This window comes from Oreochromis niloticus, linkage group LG5 (assembly GCF_001858045.2).
Source record: "Oreochromis niloticus isolate F11D_XX linkage group LG5, O_niloticus_UMD_NMBU, whole genome shotgun sequence".
Classification (NCBI taxonomy): Eukaryota; Metazoa; Chordata; class Actinopteri; order Cichliformes; family Cichlidae; genus Oreochromis; species Oreochromis niloticus.
In genome coordinates this window covers 31530949-31548647 of record NC_031970.2, presented here as the reverse complement: position 1 = coordinate 31548647, position 17699 = coordinate 31530949, and the positions used below count along the sequence as shown (strand labels likewise).

General features: G+C 38.0%; 1 protein-coding gene across 1 annotated transcript in view; it reads right to left on the bottom strand.

Moving 5' to 3' along the window:
* Nucleotides 1-1958: 1958 nt before the first annotated feature.
* Nucleotides 1959-17699, bottom strand: part of camkvb (CaM kinase-like vesicle-associated b) — a 40403-nt gene continuing 24662 nt past the window's right edge. Inside the window, exons 2-11 of the mRNA XM_003442619.5 lie at nt 10965-11072; nt 10736-10867; nt 8729-8803; nt 8098-8236; nt 6536-6656; nt 6363-6438; nt 6067-6203; nt 5793-5871; nt 4847-4934; nt 1959-4659 (exon numbers count right to left, since the gene is read on the bottom strand). Of these exons, the coding sequence (XP_003442667.1) occupies nt 4297-4659; nt 4847-4934; nt 5793-5871; nt 6067-6203; nt 6363-6438; nt 6536-6656; nt 8098-8236; nt 8729-8803; nt 10736-10867; nt 10965-11059 (1305 nt within the window). The 5' untranslated portion in view covers nt 11060-11072 and the 3' untranslated portion in view covers nt 1959-4296. The remainder of the gene's footprint in view (nt 4660-4846; nt 4935-5792; nt 5872-6066; nt 6204-6362; nt 6439-6535; nt 6657-8097; nt 8237-8728; nt 8804-10735; nt 10868-10964; nt 11073-17699) is intronic.

Sequence of the window (17699 nt, the reverse complement as noted above, 5' to 3'; positions counted from 1 at the left end):
CTGCAGTCCAGAGACACCTTCATGAATGGAAATGCAGAGGATTTACAACAAGGTACAACTGGTTACACTCTAGAAAAAGAAGAATGAGATCAGGCTTTCCCAGAAATCTTAAAAACAACAGAAAACAACAACAACAAAAAAAGCCTGCTGAGTTCTGACAAAAAAATTTTTTTGGACAGATGAAGCAAAGATTAGCTTGACTGGACATGGTGGAGACCATGTTATGTCATGGGCATGTGTAGCTGCCACTGGAACTGATGTTTATTGATCATGTGACTGCTCATGTGAGCAGCAGGATGAACTGTGAAGTGCGAGAGCTGTGCTCTCTGCACAGATTCAACCAAATTTTGCAAAACTGAGCAGACAGCACCTCACAGTGTAAAAGTGATTGGAGCAAATGAAGTAGCAGTAAAATTCTGGAAAAGCATCTCAATGAAGGAAGCACAGCATTTGGTGACGTCCATGGGTTCCAGATTTCAGACAATCACTGACTGCAAACAATTTTCATCAAAGTATTAAAAGCAATCTTTGTATTTAAAACTAAACTAAATTTAATAGAGAGCCTCTGAAAATGGGAGACTATGTGTAAAAATGGCTGTAATGCCAAAACTATCAGTGCAAACTTTTTGTAGAATTCAAAATTAAAGTCTGTACTTCAGTCACATATGTACTGATTTACAGTCCACTGTGGTGGTGTACAGACACAAAACTAAAAAAAATAGGTCTTTGTTTAATAAGTTATGGACCTAATTTGTAAAACCATGTCTATAAGAAGTATAGCACTTAAGTGAAAGTGTCTAATTTTGACAATATTTCAATATGTATGTATCAATTATTATATATTGCCATTTGACAGTTTTTTTCAGTATATATATGATTCATCTTGGAAAAATACCACAGATTATACTCAGCGTCCTTACTCAGATTATTGCCCTACAAATATTATATATAGACTGTAAAAACATATTACTAAAATATTTCTTGGCATTAATTTAGATTTATTTTTTAAATTTAACATTATTTATTGTCAAAGTTATATGATTATAGACTGTTTACAGATGATAAGAAATTAAACATATACGTGTATTCTGTAGGATTTTAGAGTGAGAGGGAGGTAAGCAAGTTAGTATGGGAATGATTTGTTTTGATTTTCTTTTTAACCTGCATGCCAATAACTGAGTCTACAGCACATCTGTTAATCACTACCAGATTGAGGAAGAGGTGGTAACATCGACAAAAAGACCAAAAAGACCATCGATAAAAAGAAGGGATTCATTCTTGCTTGTTGCTGTAATTGCACATTAATTGCGCAAAATTTAGTTCACAATGTGCAGTTATTGTCTTAGCTTTTAGCTTATATGTAAGCTTTGCCCAGAGGAAGAACATTTTTTGTATTCCATATGAATTTCTCTTCTCCTCTCAGCAAGGACAGACTCTGATCACTGGCATTTCATCTCCGCGCAACTGCTTGAGAGAGTGAAGAAAAAGACACTTCTCTCATCCTACCATTCTTAATGAAGTCATCCAATGACAAAAAGACAGAGTTAGGATCCCCTTGAGCCCTGATGGCTCTATCAATGGCTGCATACTATTGCAGAATGGGCATTAAAAAGAGAAAGTCTCACTAGAGGAAGCCTATTTAAACCCCGGAGGGCCTGGAGAGCGAGCTCTCTGCATTATTATTCCAGTGCGATGCAATTCAAGTGTCTTGGAAAGTGTCACCAAATGGCACTGCTGGGATTTTTCGAAACACGAGTTCACACCCCACGAGGAAGGGTGCTAAGCTGGTGCTAATTGAGCGCGTGTAACACAGATGCTCTCCTCCGGGTTAGGGGGAAAGCAGAGCGTAATGACGCAGGCTCTTTCCCACATTTTCTCAAAATAATCTTCACTGGTTTGAAAGATGCTGTACACAATCTTTGCGCTTGGACGAGAAATAAGAGCTGATCGCACATGGATAAACAGATGAATCCAATTTTATTACCATCAAAGTCATCAACTCAGTCAAGGAGTACAGTACAGAGCTCACAAATGCAGGACAGGACCTACAGATGACCACTGGCCCTGGCAACATCACATCTACAAATACACCTGGAAGTGCTCGGCAAAATGAACAGACATGGGTTATTAAATACAGGGTTTATGAGTATGTATTGGAAAAAAGCATTGCTTCAAACTGTGCAACAGTATATGAACAGTATTTATTTGCCATCTAAACAAAGAGAACACACTACATGAAATAATCTATTCACATTAAAAAAAATCTGATATCTTTCTGGCTAAGCATCTTCTTAAAGATGAAATATTCATCCTAAACAATGTGAGAAAGATGGTGATGCAATCTGAACGATGCGTCGACTAATCTACTTTAAACACATTCAAAGAGATACTTTTATGAGTAAACGACTGTAACAAAAAAAGGTCAAACTTGAGATTCTATAGTAAACCTTTGCTTTTTTCTTCCCATTTAGTTTCAAATGGAGAAATATATCTTTTTATTATATAATTTGACAGGTGTGCACAGTAAATATTCTTGACAACAGAGTGGGGAAATCAGACAAGCTGGCTGTGCATAAGCCATGACATACTACACTTGAGTCATAGCACTGGCAGAGTGGCTACTGTCTTCATGTGGCCCGTGTTTCGGGCTCATGGGAACTTACAGTCCACCCATCAAGACACATATTAATTTGACAGCAGCCATATGTCAGTGTCTATGTAGGTCAGTGGCCCTCATGGGCCTGACAGCTGAGAAAGGACTACAGACTTCTACTTACAGGTACGTGGACTGTATCGAAAGGACACCAGGAATCACAGTTTCTGCAGCCAGTCAAATATTGCTCTAACTCCACTAGAGTGATTACAGAGGTTTCCTTCTGTAGCTCATTATTAATACTCAAGGGGATCAGTGATAAGAAAAGATGAGATTGTTATTACTGTTTATCAAGTATAAGCTGAAAAATCTATGAAATAAAAAGAGAAAGTAAGAGCCAAATAAATAAAAAGAAACAGAGAAAAAAAAAACATGATCATGTACATAAAGTTTTAAATAAATACATAATAGAAATAGTAAAAAAAAACACAGTGTAAATATGTTGCACATCTCAGTACAATACAGGTCAACAAAGAGTAAGTGATGGTGCCCTAATTACAGCGAAGTCACCACAGTGCATGAAGTATTTTGAGTCGGTATCTGAACACAAATGTTTTGAACAAATAAAAGATGGCGGGATGTCACGAGGGCGTCTAAAAAAGAAAAGCTACAAAAAAATTTGGATGCATAGAACTGCTATGTAAAAATGGATGAAGACAGTGGTGGGGTTGTTTCACATTAACAGCGGGGGCGCCAAAGGAACAGCAGTAGTTGATAGCGTAATGTACGGTATGCTTTTGAAAAGAACATTAGCCTTCACATGGCTTATGGCAAGAGACGACAATGCTGTGGCATGTGATAAGACAAAGCTGGCTGTAGCACATCTTTATCCACCAAGTGGGTGTAAAATGAACAGCAAAAGTGAGAAAGCATGCTGTTTTGGCTACTTCTACAAAGGTCTCTATGTACAGAATCTTTACACTTACAGCTATGAGGTTCTTTCCTGAGCAGGAACTTAGCAAAGAAACATAGTGTCTGTGTGTGCTTATGTGTGAAGCTGCCTCGTTCTAAACACAACACTGGCTTAAAAACTCCCAGTCGCTGATTAAAGCCCATTAACTGGTAAGTGGAGAATACAACAGACGGTAAAGACAGCCATATGTGTCAAGTGAGAGAAGTGCTCGTGATCTTCCTCAGGTGCGAATGTTAAGAAGCAAAACTTTTCTACCGATTCTACAAACAAATACTGGAATTGCGAGGATAACTGCAGGGAGAAGTTTCCCAAGTTGGCTCATTAAAGAGGAATCAAAGCTGTTTTCAGCACAATTATGTCTTCCATTATTCTCTTATCACTATGAGAAGAAATGGAAAGAAAATGTTAGCTGCAAGCCACAGCTTGACAGCAAATTGTTTTAGCCCTAAAACTAAAGATTGAGAAGTTATTGTTTATATAATTTGACACACACTGGGGGAGGTCAGGAAAAAAAAAAGCACCGTACATGGTTAAAAAAAACAGAAAAAGCCAAGGCAACATAGCAGTCAGGCTCAGGAAAGGTAGCACACAGCTTCCATGAGATGATACTAATGCTGCAAGTGAAAGAGAAGCAGAGTCAGTGTCACCATGCTAGCAGCTAATGTACAGTGTGCAGGAGTTGGTGGGGACTGCAGAAGTCAAACAGGGGGCGGGGGTGGGAGGTCGGTTTTTAACCCTGCTCATCACCAGCTTCAGCAGGTGTGTGAAGAGCAGCTGAAGCTTCGCCGTTGCAACGCGATGTGGGCTCGTCCCCATGTGGAGCCGGGCTGGGCTGCTGTTGGTCTTCGGCTGAGGGCGCCACCCCGGCCGAGGCCTCTGGTGCCGGTTGGCTTTTCTCCGCTCCGGCGGGGAGCTCTGTAGCCAGAGCGGTTGAACCCTCAGGTGCCGTGGCAGATGAAGGAGCAGGAGGGTCGGCAGCAGCCTGGGGAGCTGTGGAGTCTGCTGGGGCCCCGGCTGCAGGGTTCGCCGCCTTTGCGTCACTGTGCTCAGGTGCTCTCAGTCTCTTCATGATGGTGGTGACCCGAACAGCTTTCTGTGGGAGAATTAAGATCAAACTGAACTCAAATTGGTGCTATAACCCCCCCCAAAAGTGCAACTCACAGTTACACAACACTGTACCGTGCTGCTGTATATCCTTGTTCAAAGACAGTAGAACTATTGTCGAACTTTTTGAAAAAGAAAAGAAAAAGCTTCCGGAAAGAGAGAACAAAAGGGCTTACCTTCCATTTAGCTCTGGCAAAGTTCTTTTCTATTTGTGCGCACACATTTTCCTTGATGTTCTTATCTGAGGCTGCACCACCAGAGATCCTGTTGCACAAAACAGGAGAAATACAACTTTACATTATCCCTACCTTCGTATGCCACGGGCTGCTACACACAGTATTACTCAATTTGCTGTTTGTTTTATCGATTGGCAAACTTTTCTAAGGACGAACTAACCTTTAAGGATCATTTTTATCTTGGGTATTTTTCTACAGTAGTTTGGCATTGACAGTCTATTTGTGTTCATAGGTTAGACGTGTGAAATATAAATAAGCAGTGGTAACTGGGAAGCTAAAAAATGATGTATACAGGTGATAAAGTCAAGTTGACAACATGAGATTATATTTATAGAGAAATGTAACAGGTAACTCTAATTAAAGCACATTTAGACATGCAAACGGGATTCAGAAGAATGTTAATCAATATATTTTCAGGGAACCAAGTTTTAAGACTGTTTGTGCCTGATCTTTGTCTCAGACACAGCCAGTGTGTCTGCTAATAATCTTACTATAATGCTATAATGATCGTAGCATATGTATGTATATATATCTGTCTGTACCCTATCTGCTCCCTAACGGGTGAGCTTATCTGAATCAAACTTTGCACAAATATTGTTGCACGTATAGTGAACATCTATATGCTTAAAAAACCATTTATAATAAATATTTTTGCTTGATGTGTTGCTGTCACCTGTGCATAATTTGACTGTCAGAGAGATTGCACTGAGAAAGTGCAATTAATGCTCAGGACAGTAACAATCCTGGATAAGTTAACCGCTGTTTCTTTGCATGATTCCAACAAAAAACAAAATGAACTTTTGAGAAGCCTTTTAGATCAAATTAATACGGTCAGATCAGAGTCCTCTGATTTAAATGCACAATTTATCAAAGCTCTGTTGCCTACCATTCATGGTTTATAGCCTCCTGGGCTGTCAGTCTCTGGTCTTGATCCACCTCCATCAAACGAGCAACCAAACTCTTAGCTGTCAGAGAAAAATATCATACAGAAGAAACTCAACAAAGAACAGGTATATTCCCCTGACAGACAAGAACATAAATATGACATATGTTTGAACACTCTAGCGGAAAAAAGAGGAGAAAACTCTCCAAATCTGAAATGTTTACCGAGCAAGCTGTCAGTGTGTTGCTTCACAATGTTATCTTTATCCTAAAAGTACCTGAATCAGAGATTTCATCCCAGTACGGAGAGTCAAACTCATAATCTCCTGCTAGGATCTTTCTGAACAAGTTCTTGTCATGGTTTTCATAATCATCATCATCAGTTTCATCGTAGAAAGGCGGGTTGCCTGACAGCCTGACGTAAGATAGAGTGAAAAAAGGAGGAATATGTGGAGTCAAAAAAAGCCTTCATCCTATATTTAAACAAGCTTATGCTGTAACAGAGCATTACAGGTCAATCAAATTTCCACATGTGACGGAGAATAAGCCTTTAAGTCTCATAAACATAACTTACAAAATATACGTGATGACGCCTGTTGCCCAGCAGTCCACGGGTCTGCCGTATCGCTGTCTGCCAACTACCTCTGGAGCTGCACCAGAAGAAAAGACATTCACTACATTTCTGCACGTCTGTAAACCAGAACAAGCACTGTCTCATTTGCATGTTGTGAAATTTAATATTCTCACCCAGATACTCTGGCGTCCCACAGGGCTCTTTGATTAGTCCGTTCTCCAGCTTGGCAAGATGGAAGTCACTGATGACTATTTTTGAGTTCTTCAGGCGGTTGTAGTAAACCAGGTTCTCCAACTGTGAAAAGTGACGTTTTGCAGCTGATGTAATATTCATATTTAAGGCATTAAAAAAGTGAGTTTAAATTTCCAGTGGTTTCAAAACTAAAATAAAGAGAAAACTTAAAAGATATTAATGTTTAATTATGTATTAACATGTGGGATTTCAACAATTTTCACAGCATTTGTAACTGACACACATTTAAAAGTCTAAAATCATACAACACCTACCGTTCTCTAATTGTCTCAAATTTGCATACTAATGAGTTGCAAGACAGTGGTTTTTAGCTATATGCTAATGCTATCCCTCTCACACGCTCATAATGATAATGCTAGCTAATGTTTGGCATGGTTACTATATTGTAGTGTCTTAGTTTTATGAAACCTATAATTATTATTTTTGGAGCTATTTGGTCAGAATTTAAGGTGCTGCTATCTTTCTATCACGGTGCAATGATGCTAGCTTGTAGAAAAATGCTGACTTTATCAACAAGGAGCTACAAGGACTAAACATTATCTCATATGGTCTGAGATTTATTTTGGGATGTCCCACATATAAGTAAGAGAACACAATTAAACTAGTGAGTTAAGATGAAGAAGAAAAAGTTGCAATGCTTAAAAGTGAAATTAAAACAAACAAACAAAAAATTCCAATAAAAGAATAAAGACAACAAAAGCATAAATAACAATAACAGACAACTAAAAGGCAACATTGCAGAAAAACAAGTCAATAAAAAGGCGTCATTGATCCTGAAAGCCTTGTTTCCTCATTGTTATCTACAAATGAACACATTTGTACCAGCATCACATGGAGGTGGCCTATGTGAATTTGAAAACTAGTCAAACATGGCATTGGGGGGAAAATAATATTAGATGTTTGTGCCTGCACTCTGCTTTCTATGCTGTGAAGGACATACATAACCCATGAGATGCTCTCTTAAGAAAACAAACCTGAAACTCGCCATTTTTCAGTGTAATGAGATTGAATACGTCATTTCTAAGAAAGAAAAGTGGTGCGTACAACATCCCGCTGCAGGAGGCAGCTGTCAGAGGATGGAACAATTGTCAAATATGCACAGTAGGCAGGTAGCTTGGCAGAAAGGGAAATTAATTCCAAGAAGCAGATGTTTTGGATTGCACACCTTTTCTCTAAGCTGAGGTTTGTTGTTGAGAAAACTGATAACGGTGCAGAAATGTGTTTCGATTTGGTTTTTCAGGGAAAAGTCATTTAGCCATTTAGTAAAACTGGACTGAAAGTTGCTGGAAACCTTTTTACATCGTACTCTTTTATTTCAATGTGATGAAAACAGCTTTTAATTGATTAATTGAGGACATTTAGATGTGTTTAAAAAATTATATTCTTTGTTTAATCTTGTCTCTTTTAATGAACTCCAGTACAGTCAGGTTGTTTTGAATACTTCTGATTTGATGATGCAACTTGATATCCTGAAGCATATTACCTTGAGATTTCTGTGAACAATGTGGAGTGAGTGGAGGTAAGCAACCGCCTCCAGCACTTGGCGTACCACATTGCTGGTGTCCCGCTCTGAGTAGTAGCCTTGATCCAGGATCCAGTCAAACACCTCTCTGCCTGTTGCACTGTGGAAGTTGTTGGAAATTAGGAATGCAATTTAATTTCAGTAGTAAAAGCTTTAACGAACAGTTTAAATTTAAGATTTACTAAAAACTTTTCTGTCTTCGCCTATGCTTTTTCTTCCTTTGCTCTCTACTATTAACAGTTTAGAAAAAAGAAAAAAAAAGAAATCTGCAATTTAAACTGAAATAAAGGCATCCTAATTTGATTGTTATTTAACAAGATTGCATAAAAGATTTCCGTATAACCAAAAGTTTTTTAAAGTCCCCATGTTCTGGAATTCCATGGAAAACAGTACATACGATTACAAAATCATGGAACAGCTAATTTCACAATGAATACCAAGTGACTGGAAGTCCGAGCTGTTCTTGTATCTGTAGGACCTTGGGCTCATTCACTTCAAGTATCAACAATATAAACAGATACATTTCAAGTTTAAGTTACAGTCAAGACAAGCAGAAAGCTTTTCCCTTGGCTCATCAGACATCGGAACTCACAGTTCAAGGAAGAGGAAGTACTCTTTCTTGGTCTCAAAGACATCCACCAGTTGGAGAATATTGGGATGCTTTACCCTGAAAAGATGTGTCAGAAAACATAAGAAGAGAATCAAGTCAAATATCAGATAAGATCTGAGTCATTCATTCTTTTAGAAGGCTAATGTAAATACTTGTTTTAATGCACATAAACAACATGCATTCTGAAATCTGAGAGAGGGAACAAATAGAAAGGAAAAGACAAAAACTGCAAGACATTTAAATTCCCATAGATAAGCAGATTTGCGTAAACTGATGTATCCATATGGGCATATATCTCAAACATGTATATCATGAGCATTGACTATGCCTTCAACAACCACAGCAACATGCAAGAAACTCTGAAGGAAATTCATGAGCCTATTGGTTATTTTCATGATCATTTTTCCACAGTGCTGACTGGGGAAGTCTGCTAAAAAGCTCTGTCTTTAATTGCTTCCCTATTCATTCACTCCAAGCTCAAAGTTAATTTTGTGAATGGAAAATTGAGATTTGGGACATTTATGAATGATTTTCATCGTGCATCACAGGTGTTGTGTTTCGTAACCATAATTTACATGTCTGAATCAGAATCCAGACACGAGCTGTGAAGTACTGGAGAATTTTAAAGAGCACATACTCATTATGTGTTATATAAATGTTCTTTTTCAAACCTGCCATGAAATAAATGGCAGAAAGTAGATGCAGTCCAGCAGATTACAGACCAGCTACCAGCTACTGTAACAACTTATGAAAGCAGATATACACTATTTTGACAGTATGACACAAAAGTATTTCAAAAAGATACTAAGGTGTATGCTGTTGAGCATTTCTGGTAAGGAATTTTAAGGCTACATTTCAGTGGCAAAAAAATGGCATATAATATTTAAAAAATGATATTGGATCATGCAAATCTAAGTAGCTACCCAATGTCTTGATGCAACTGGATTTAGCTTTGTCAGTGGGAGAAACGTTTCATCACTCGTCGAAGTCACTTCTTCAGTCTCAGCTGACTGCAGGTTTCCCCAACCTTATAAACAGTATCTTTGCACAATGACTGAAACCAGCCCACTGAATGAACAATGGGCTGTGAGGTCAGTTCCTAGATCATTAAAACCTCTTTAATGTTTCCATACCAGACCAACTAGAAATGTACTGGATCTACTACTAGATCTGTTACTTTAGCTGTATTAAACTATGGCTGTGTCACATGTTAAACTGAGATTTAAACAGAGTAAATCTCAACTCTGTATCCACAAGTGAAAAATACATGTGTATTATTTATAAGAAAACAACTTCAAATCCAGGATATTTACAGGGGCACCAAAACATGAAACTAAACAAGAAGAAGCTAAACTGACAGAACATACAACTGAACGTTATCTTGAGTAACAATAAAAAAATGGAAGATGATAACTTGAAGGAGTAATCTTTTTTTTCCATTTTCATTCTTTTCTTTTGTAATGTCAGCCCGAATTTGTCTCTTCAAAATGTAATTTGATGTTTAGCCAGCAATTATTCACAGGCTTTGACACTGTCGTCTTACTGCTCAACCCCCTTCATTGATGACTACAACATGAAATGTGGATGCGGTGCACATCCCTGTTATTAAAGTCTAATTTTGAATGGAATAATCGGTGTTTTCAAAGGCGCCGTATAAAAAAAGAAGCACTTTTATGGTAATCTCACTCTACTGCTTTGCTTGCTGACAGCGACAAATTGTTTGATAAGGCTCAGGTTATGCTAATGTGGGCTTTACCAGAAAGTCAGATCATCAAAGAGAAGCTGAAGGAAAATCTCTGATAATAAAGGCTTTAAAAAAGTGACTGCATATGATCACTCAGCAGAATGAAGTTCACTTTTCTGCTTTCGTAAAGAGCACTGAGCTGTTTCTTCTTCTTCATAAAAAGATGTTTTCTGTGAAATCATTTTCAGTAAAATCAAATATAAAGCAAGAGTCACATCAGAAGATGAATCAGATGAAAAACTCACATCTTCAATATGGCAATCTCGTTTTTTGCAGCCTTACGGACTTTCCTCCCATCCTTTTTCAGGAATTTTTTACATGTGTACATCTTCATTGTAGTTCTGTCCTTGGCCCTGAATATCTCACAGAACTCTTCCCTGAAAAGATTTTCACAGCACTTCAGTTTTTCTTAAACAACAAAATGAAATTAAGCATAATTCAAGTTCAAAAGCAAAAACCTTCCGAGATACTTACGATTTAACGATCTGACCCAGGTCATATTTATCTGTCACGTCTGAAGGACTGTGGTAATCCTTCTTTTCCCCGATTGTTAAACAGCCAAATGGCATGGCCACTCCTGACCTGTGGTATAAAAAAAACACAGAATGAAATAAATAAGAATAAAGATTAAAATCATTTCAATCTGTCAGGTCATTCCAACTACTGCTGATTTATTCCCTCTCACAGATCCTTAATCTTACACTGGATGATGACTTGGCTGCAACATATCCCTCCCTCAGCCATAAAATTATTATTCCAGTAATGCTGAGAAAGCATTTCCAAAGTGTGAGCACTAAAGAGTCACCAGAGGCAGGATGAGTGCAACAGATTGTTTTAAACTTGCTAAACAGAGCTTTCATGATCCAGCATTAATAAGAATAAAGGCATAGGCATAACTGCTGCACAGTCCTACCCTTATGTTACATCTCATCATTTTGAAAAGTCTGCACAGAATATACCAGCAAAAACGTACAAAACACAGGGGTCAGGGAGCAGCAGGAGTAGCGGCTAATACAAACACAGAGCCCAGTAAGGTGAATCCGGCAACAACTGAAGCATTTCCAATCAAGAAAGGGAACCAGCAATTACAGGCAGAGCACCCTGGGGCTCAGAGAGGGTGTTGAGGGAATTCACGTATTTTCTAAGCTCTAAATCAGCACTTTAATATCTAATTGTGTTACAGTGTTTCTGTGACTCTCTTTAACAGTTTACATTTCAAAGTCGTCTGCACTGTTTGTTTGTTTGTTTGTTTTTTTTGGGGGGGGGAGTAATATCTTTTTGCCAGTAACATAATTCTATATATAGTGAGTTGTTTTCACAGTTTTCTATTGCTATTTTTAGTAAAGGATTCTATGATTTAAAAAAAAAAAATTCCTCCAGCACTCATCATTGTCAGCTAATGATAAATATTTTGATGATATCTACAGAAGTAATAATATTTTATAATTCCTCAGCCAGGAAGGAACACAGAAAGATGCAAGGCAGGCATCAGAAAATCATGCATTTTTTTAAAGGTTTTATTTGCAGCTGAAGTGTTAGAATTATTGTAGAGTTCAATAATAATCTTCTCTCCGCACAGTAAAGTCAGGAGCAGTCAACCCAAGACTAAGACCATGACAAGCCGAGCTGTTTCTGAATTTTCATGGTCCGCTGCAGTTAGCATGTGTATTTTTGTTTATGGCCAAATGCAAAATTGTGTCTAAAATCAAAAATTCACAATCCATCTTCAAACACTTCACAGACTTCAATCAGCTTTTTACGTGTCTTTAATTATCTCAAACCTCAACTCTAACTCTTCTCAGCAGATGGTAATCTTCCTGTAATCAAGTCAGACACAAATCAAACAGATCAAACACAAAAGATAAAGCTGTTACACACAATTAATAAATTCACTAGTTTAGCAAGAAATATATCTCTGGGTCGTATGAAACTGGTAACGAAAAAGAGATTAGGGATCGTCACAAATATAACAGTGTATCAAGCACATGACTCAGAGTTTTAGAATTTAAGGCCAGGCATCTAATAACCTCAGTCTAGTCACTCCTATCACTCCAACTCATTCAAAAAGACATCCTAAACCAGACAACAATTTATTCCACATAAATTCAAGCAAACTAAAAGCCATACATGATGTTCAGTGGCGACACAAATTCACTAAAAAATTTCTAACTGTGGTACTTTTTAAATAAAGTTATGCAGCAGTGAATGCTTAGTGAATGTGTTCAATCTGGGAACACATTAACTAGTTTTGGGGTGCCAGAGAATTTTGGGCTTTTTTTAAAATCAAGTCTTCCTATTTCTTTAAAAAAGCAAAATCAAAACTAAATTAATTCCAAACAAACCCAACGGTTTCCAGACTTCATCAGACTGGTTTCCTCATTTGCTCTCCATGCATAATGCTTAACACAACCAGAGCTTGCTCAAAACGACTCAACACTAGAATTGGGGCAAAAAGTGGACCACTTAAAAACCATCATATACACACAACCGTGTTGTTACTCATTCAGAAAAGCCTTTAATCTTAGTTGTGACTTGGTGCTGCAATAAGGAAAAACCACCTGTTTACACCCTGGGTTATGGACAAAGCATTTCACGGCTGGCTGGGGTGTGGGATATGGTCTTTAAGCGATTTGTATATAGATAACAGGTTTGTTTCTTCTGAAGAGCTGTCTCAAAAGTTTAATTTACATTGATTTCAGTTTTTTAGATATTTGCAAATTAGATTTTTTGTCTCATCTAATTCTGAGTATTTCCCTATGCACCTTTCCATTTCTCTGCTGGACCTGATACTTAAAAACAAAACTGACTCAAAAAAGATCATCGGTAAAATGTATACAGTGTTTAATGACCACAAACTGACTAGCTTAGAGGGCCTTAAGCATAGATGGGAAGGGGGACTAGGAGAAACAATACCAGAGAGAACTTGGCTACAGGTTTCAATGAATATCTCCAACTCATCAGTGTCTCTTAGACGATCTGTTATATATTTTAAGGTTGTACATCATCTCCACTGGTCTAAAGATAAACTTTCAAGAATCAAGACAGATTTGGACCCCACATGCGGCCTTGGTAAGACAGCTCCAGCCACTCTGCAGCACATGTTTTACATGTTTTACACAAGTTACGTGGATTATGGAGTTCAATCTTTGAGACTTACTCCAAAATAACAGGACAAACGATCCACCCAACCCCTCTGATTTAAATGTTTGGTGTGATTCCCTCTGAATCATCCCTGAATAAACTTGCTCTATCACCTCTCTGCTGGCCAGAAGACTTATTCTCACCAAGTGGAAGGACCCTCGGCCCCCAACATTTGGCCTGTGGATTAGAGACGTGATGAGCCACATGCATCTAAAGAAGATTAAGTTCACCATCAGAGGGTGTGCTGGAAAATTCCATCCTTCCTGGCAACCATTCATTAGTTATATTGACAATATGTCATCCTGTGATATGGAATCATGATTCTGTTATTTTGAATGTATATAGCCCGGGTGGCCCATTGTCTTACATGCCTATAGTTTTGTATATACTCTGAGTATATATCACTATTTTATTTTTCACTTGAGATCTGATATTGAGGGGTGGGAGCAATGTTGTACATTTATCGGTATATGTTTATGTGTTTAACTGTTGGAAAAATAATTTTAATAAACTACCTGGATAAAAAAAAAGTGGACCACAAATGAAAACCAAAAACTTCTTTTATCATTATTTTCCCCATTCCCCGTAGACTCTATAGATTTATGTGACGGTATGTGCCTGAGTAATACCCTCTATATCACATGATAGTAAATCTTGTGAAAACATAAGTAGTGTTGTGTTTGGCTAATTTAATACCTGAGAAATGGAGACACTTAAAGGACTGTGCTCATTGATTGGCAACACTGCCTCCAGTGGTTAAAAACAGTGTTAAAGAATAGCTCCCTTGCATCAACATAAGTCATGAGGATGTCTATGGTATGAGAATCCTAACATATTGAGAAATGTGATTTTATTGTGTTTTTAACAACCAATGTGAAGAACAATGCCCTCCAAAAACCTAAAGAAATGGAATCAGGAAGAATGTGGATGAAATCCCTTGATATATTCAAGAAATCCTGAGAGAAAACAGTGGCTCTCTCTGTGTCTACTAGTGTTTTTAAAAAGGAATCATACTACTTATTAATCCAGTGCAGATACCTCGGGGCCAGCAAGCACAACACTGCATGCTTGCTGACTGGACTCACATAAATATTCTCTTTGCAAAACTAGGAATGTAAAGCAGTAGTGGAAAATGCCTGAACAGCATTTTCTACAGATGAACATACAGTATAAAAAATATATATAAAAAATATATTACAAACCATCTGTATTGTCACTTTGTGATGCAGAGTAGTAGGGAAAATGAGAACCTTCTTACTATGTAAGAAGGAAATTTGTCTTTTACAGCTTCTGATATCTAATGAATCTAATCCAATCTAAATGAACAAGGCTCAGCTGAGAAAACTGTGAAGAGAAAACTTTGTGATCCCTTCACTTCCTTTTCTTAACTGAAGCACAACACTGACTTGTGCAGTCAGTGAGAGGAGCTGACCTTTTTTGACTCCCTCTCTTTCTCTCACTCTCACTCTCAGTACGTTGTATATCAATGCTCTGGCTCAGTAAAATTCCGCTGCAAAGATGAAAGTTCTGCAGTGATGGTGGTTTAAATGGAGGACATTCTGAGTAGGTTTAGCAGACAGAGAAATGCCAAAACATGTCAGAAAAATACATTGTGCTAGAAATATTTACATTCAGCAAGTAGCCACAGTCGTGACATTCTAGGAAAAATGCACATGAGAAAAAGAGAGTGGGCAAAGAATTTTGAGAAATGAATTGCATGAAGTAATCCAGAAAATTAACTTTTGCGGTTTTTGAAAAACTGTATGTTGAGCCTGCAAAGCCATAAGAAGCACAAGGGAGAACATACGGAAAAAATTCAACACCAGATAATGTAATTCTTCAAAGAACTCATGAAGCAATGTAATGGAAGAAGAACTTGTCAAGCACTTGAAGCAGAAATAGCAGGATGCTTGCCATATCACATAACAGAGGCTGCATAATGGGTCCATTTCAATCGACCGGCATCAGCAACATTCAAGCATTATCGCCCCGTGTTCTGACTGTTATCTGCCTCTGGGGAGCACCAGTCAATGGCTCTTAATGCTTCATGTGCCACTGTGTGCTGTGACTCTGCTGTGGGCCGACCTTGGGACACAGTGCTATATCACCAAGGAATTTCTGCTAGTGCTGTGAGGATTTACAGGATAGAAGATGGATAGTGAAAAAGATGGAGGCTTATTAAGCAAGTGCAATACCTCCTTCAGCCAGGCAAGGCTATCAGGAAATGAGTCGTTTTTCTTTTTTGTGCTTGATGAAACTCTTGCAGTGCCTGGAAAAGCCTGGGATTAGACTAAAGGCAGTGCTGAAAGTGCTTTTTGAAGCACGTAAGGGGGGGGATTATTTTAGCTGCTACTGGGATATAATGCAGGGTTACTCCACAGGGAAGTAGTTGGTATAGTTAGCTTACTTAGTGAGCCATTTTTTCTTTGTTTTTAATAAATGTTTCACTTCATGTTTAGTTGACTCTCTGCTTTCACACCCTTACTCCCCCTCTGGCTCAGTAGCTACTAAATGAGGATGCACAGTAAAGATGAGCTCCCATACATTACGCTTGTGCTGACTGTAGGCCATTACATACTTCACTGAAGTGAACCCAAGCAGTGCTAAACTGCAACTGTTATGCACAAACCACATTTTACACACATAACTGCTCATCTTATATAAGAATAACAGCATAACACATGATTGAAAACTGTGTCATATCTTTTTAATATCACACATTTCTTATTTGAAAACATTTTCAGGATCAAGAAATATAAAAAGCTTTTATGGCGCACCTAAGACAAAAAAATTAGACTCCATCTTTCTTGAGTTTGGTTTTGACTGACATATTTATGCAATGGCAGAAGTAGCTTTGCCAGAATGAGACAAGCAACAACCACCAGTGATGAAATATGAAGCTAATATCATAGTGTGAAAAAGCTCCAGTTTCGCTAACGGCCACTTGAGGCTGGCTCCAAAAGCAAGTCCAAAGAATTCCACACTAAAGTCTCTACAATTACTGAAGAAATAAATATATGTAGTCCAGATAATTGTGTTGAGGCTTTTTATTAATAACTTGGTGGCTAGCTGTCCATCTGTAAGCTACTTCAAATAAATAAACTAACCTTTTGGCCTTTGCAGAAGCACCTGAGCTGCACTATTTTATTTGCTTATGCTAACATTGAATCAGAAAACAATGTCTATGTGAAAGATGTCATTGTACTAATAAAACCACAAGAACAAAGATTTGACTGCAGTTTCAGGTTAGCTTTCATGTTAGCATCTTCTAGCAAATTTTAAGGCCCCATAGCTTTACTGTTCTGGCTCTCAACTCCAGCAACAGCAGGGAGCTGTTTTTAGTGAAATGCTCTATTAAACATTAGAGCATTTCACTAAAAATTTAGACACCAGCTGGTCACGTAGTAGAGCTAAAGACTCAGGTATTTATTAAATAGGTAACAAAAACAGATGTGAGTTTTCCACTTTTGTTTGTCATGCAGCAAGAAATAGAACTCAAATTAATGCAAATGTTCTTCTGCATCAACTGAAGATATAAATGAGCAGACGTTTGCCAGTGTGGTGCTTGTAGCGTGTTTCTATGAAGAGTTTGCGTGCTCTGCATCTGTGCTAGCTTCCTCTGGCTAGATCCTATTGTCCAACATCCAGGGTAGATAAACTATTCACGTGCATAAAAACGTGATGTATAAGTGTATGTAAGAAGGTGAATGTGGCTTGTAGTGTAAAGTGCTTTGAGTGGTCAGTAAACATATATAAATATAAATGTTAGTCCATTCAAATTCAGATTTAAATTCAGTGAACTTTTTCCTTTTGGTAATGTGTGCCAACCAAGCCGCATCTCTCTACTCCCCCAGTTCACCATTTCCTACATGTTTCACTGAAGCTCTGCAGTCACAGTCCAATCATTTACTATTAATGCTCTTCTGAAGATTTTAGGTAGCAAACATAACCAGGAGATAATATGAATAAGTGGTCAAAACTCTTTAATACAAATACCATCCATGTTGAGTCCCTCAAGCACACTACTTGAGTGTTTTTGGCAAACTACTAATTCTGTTTTGACAAGGC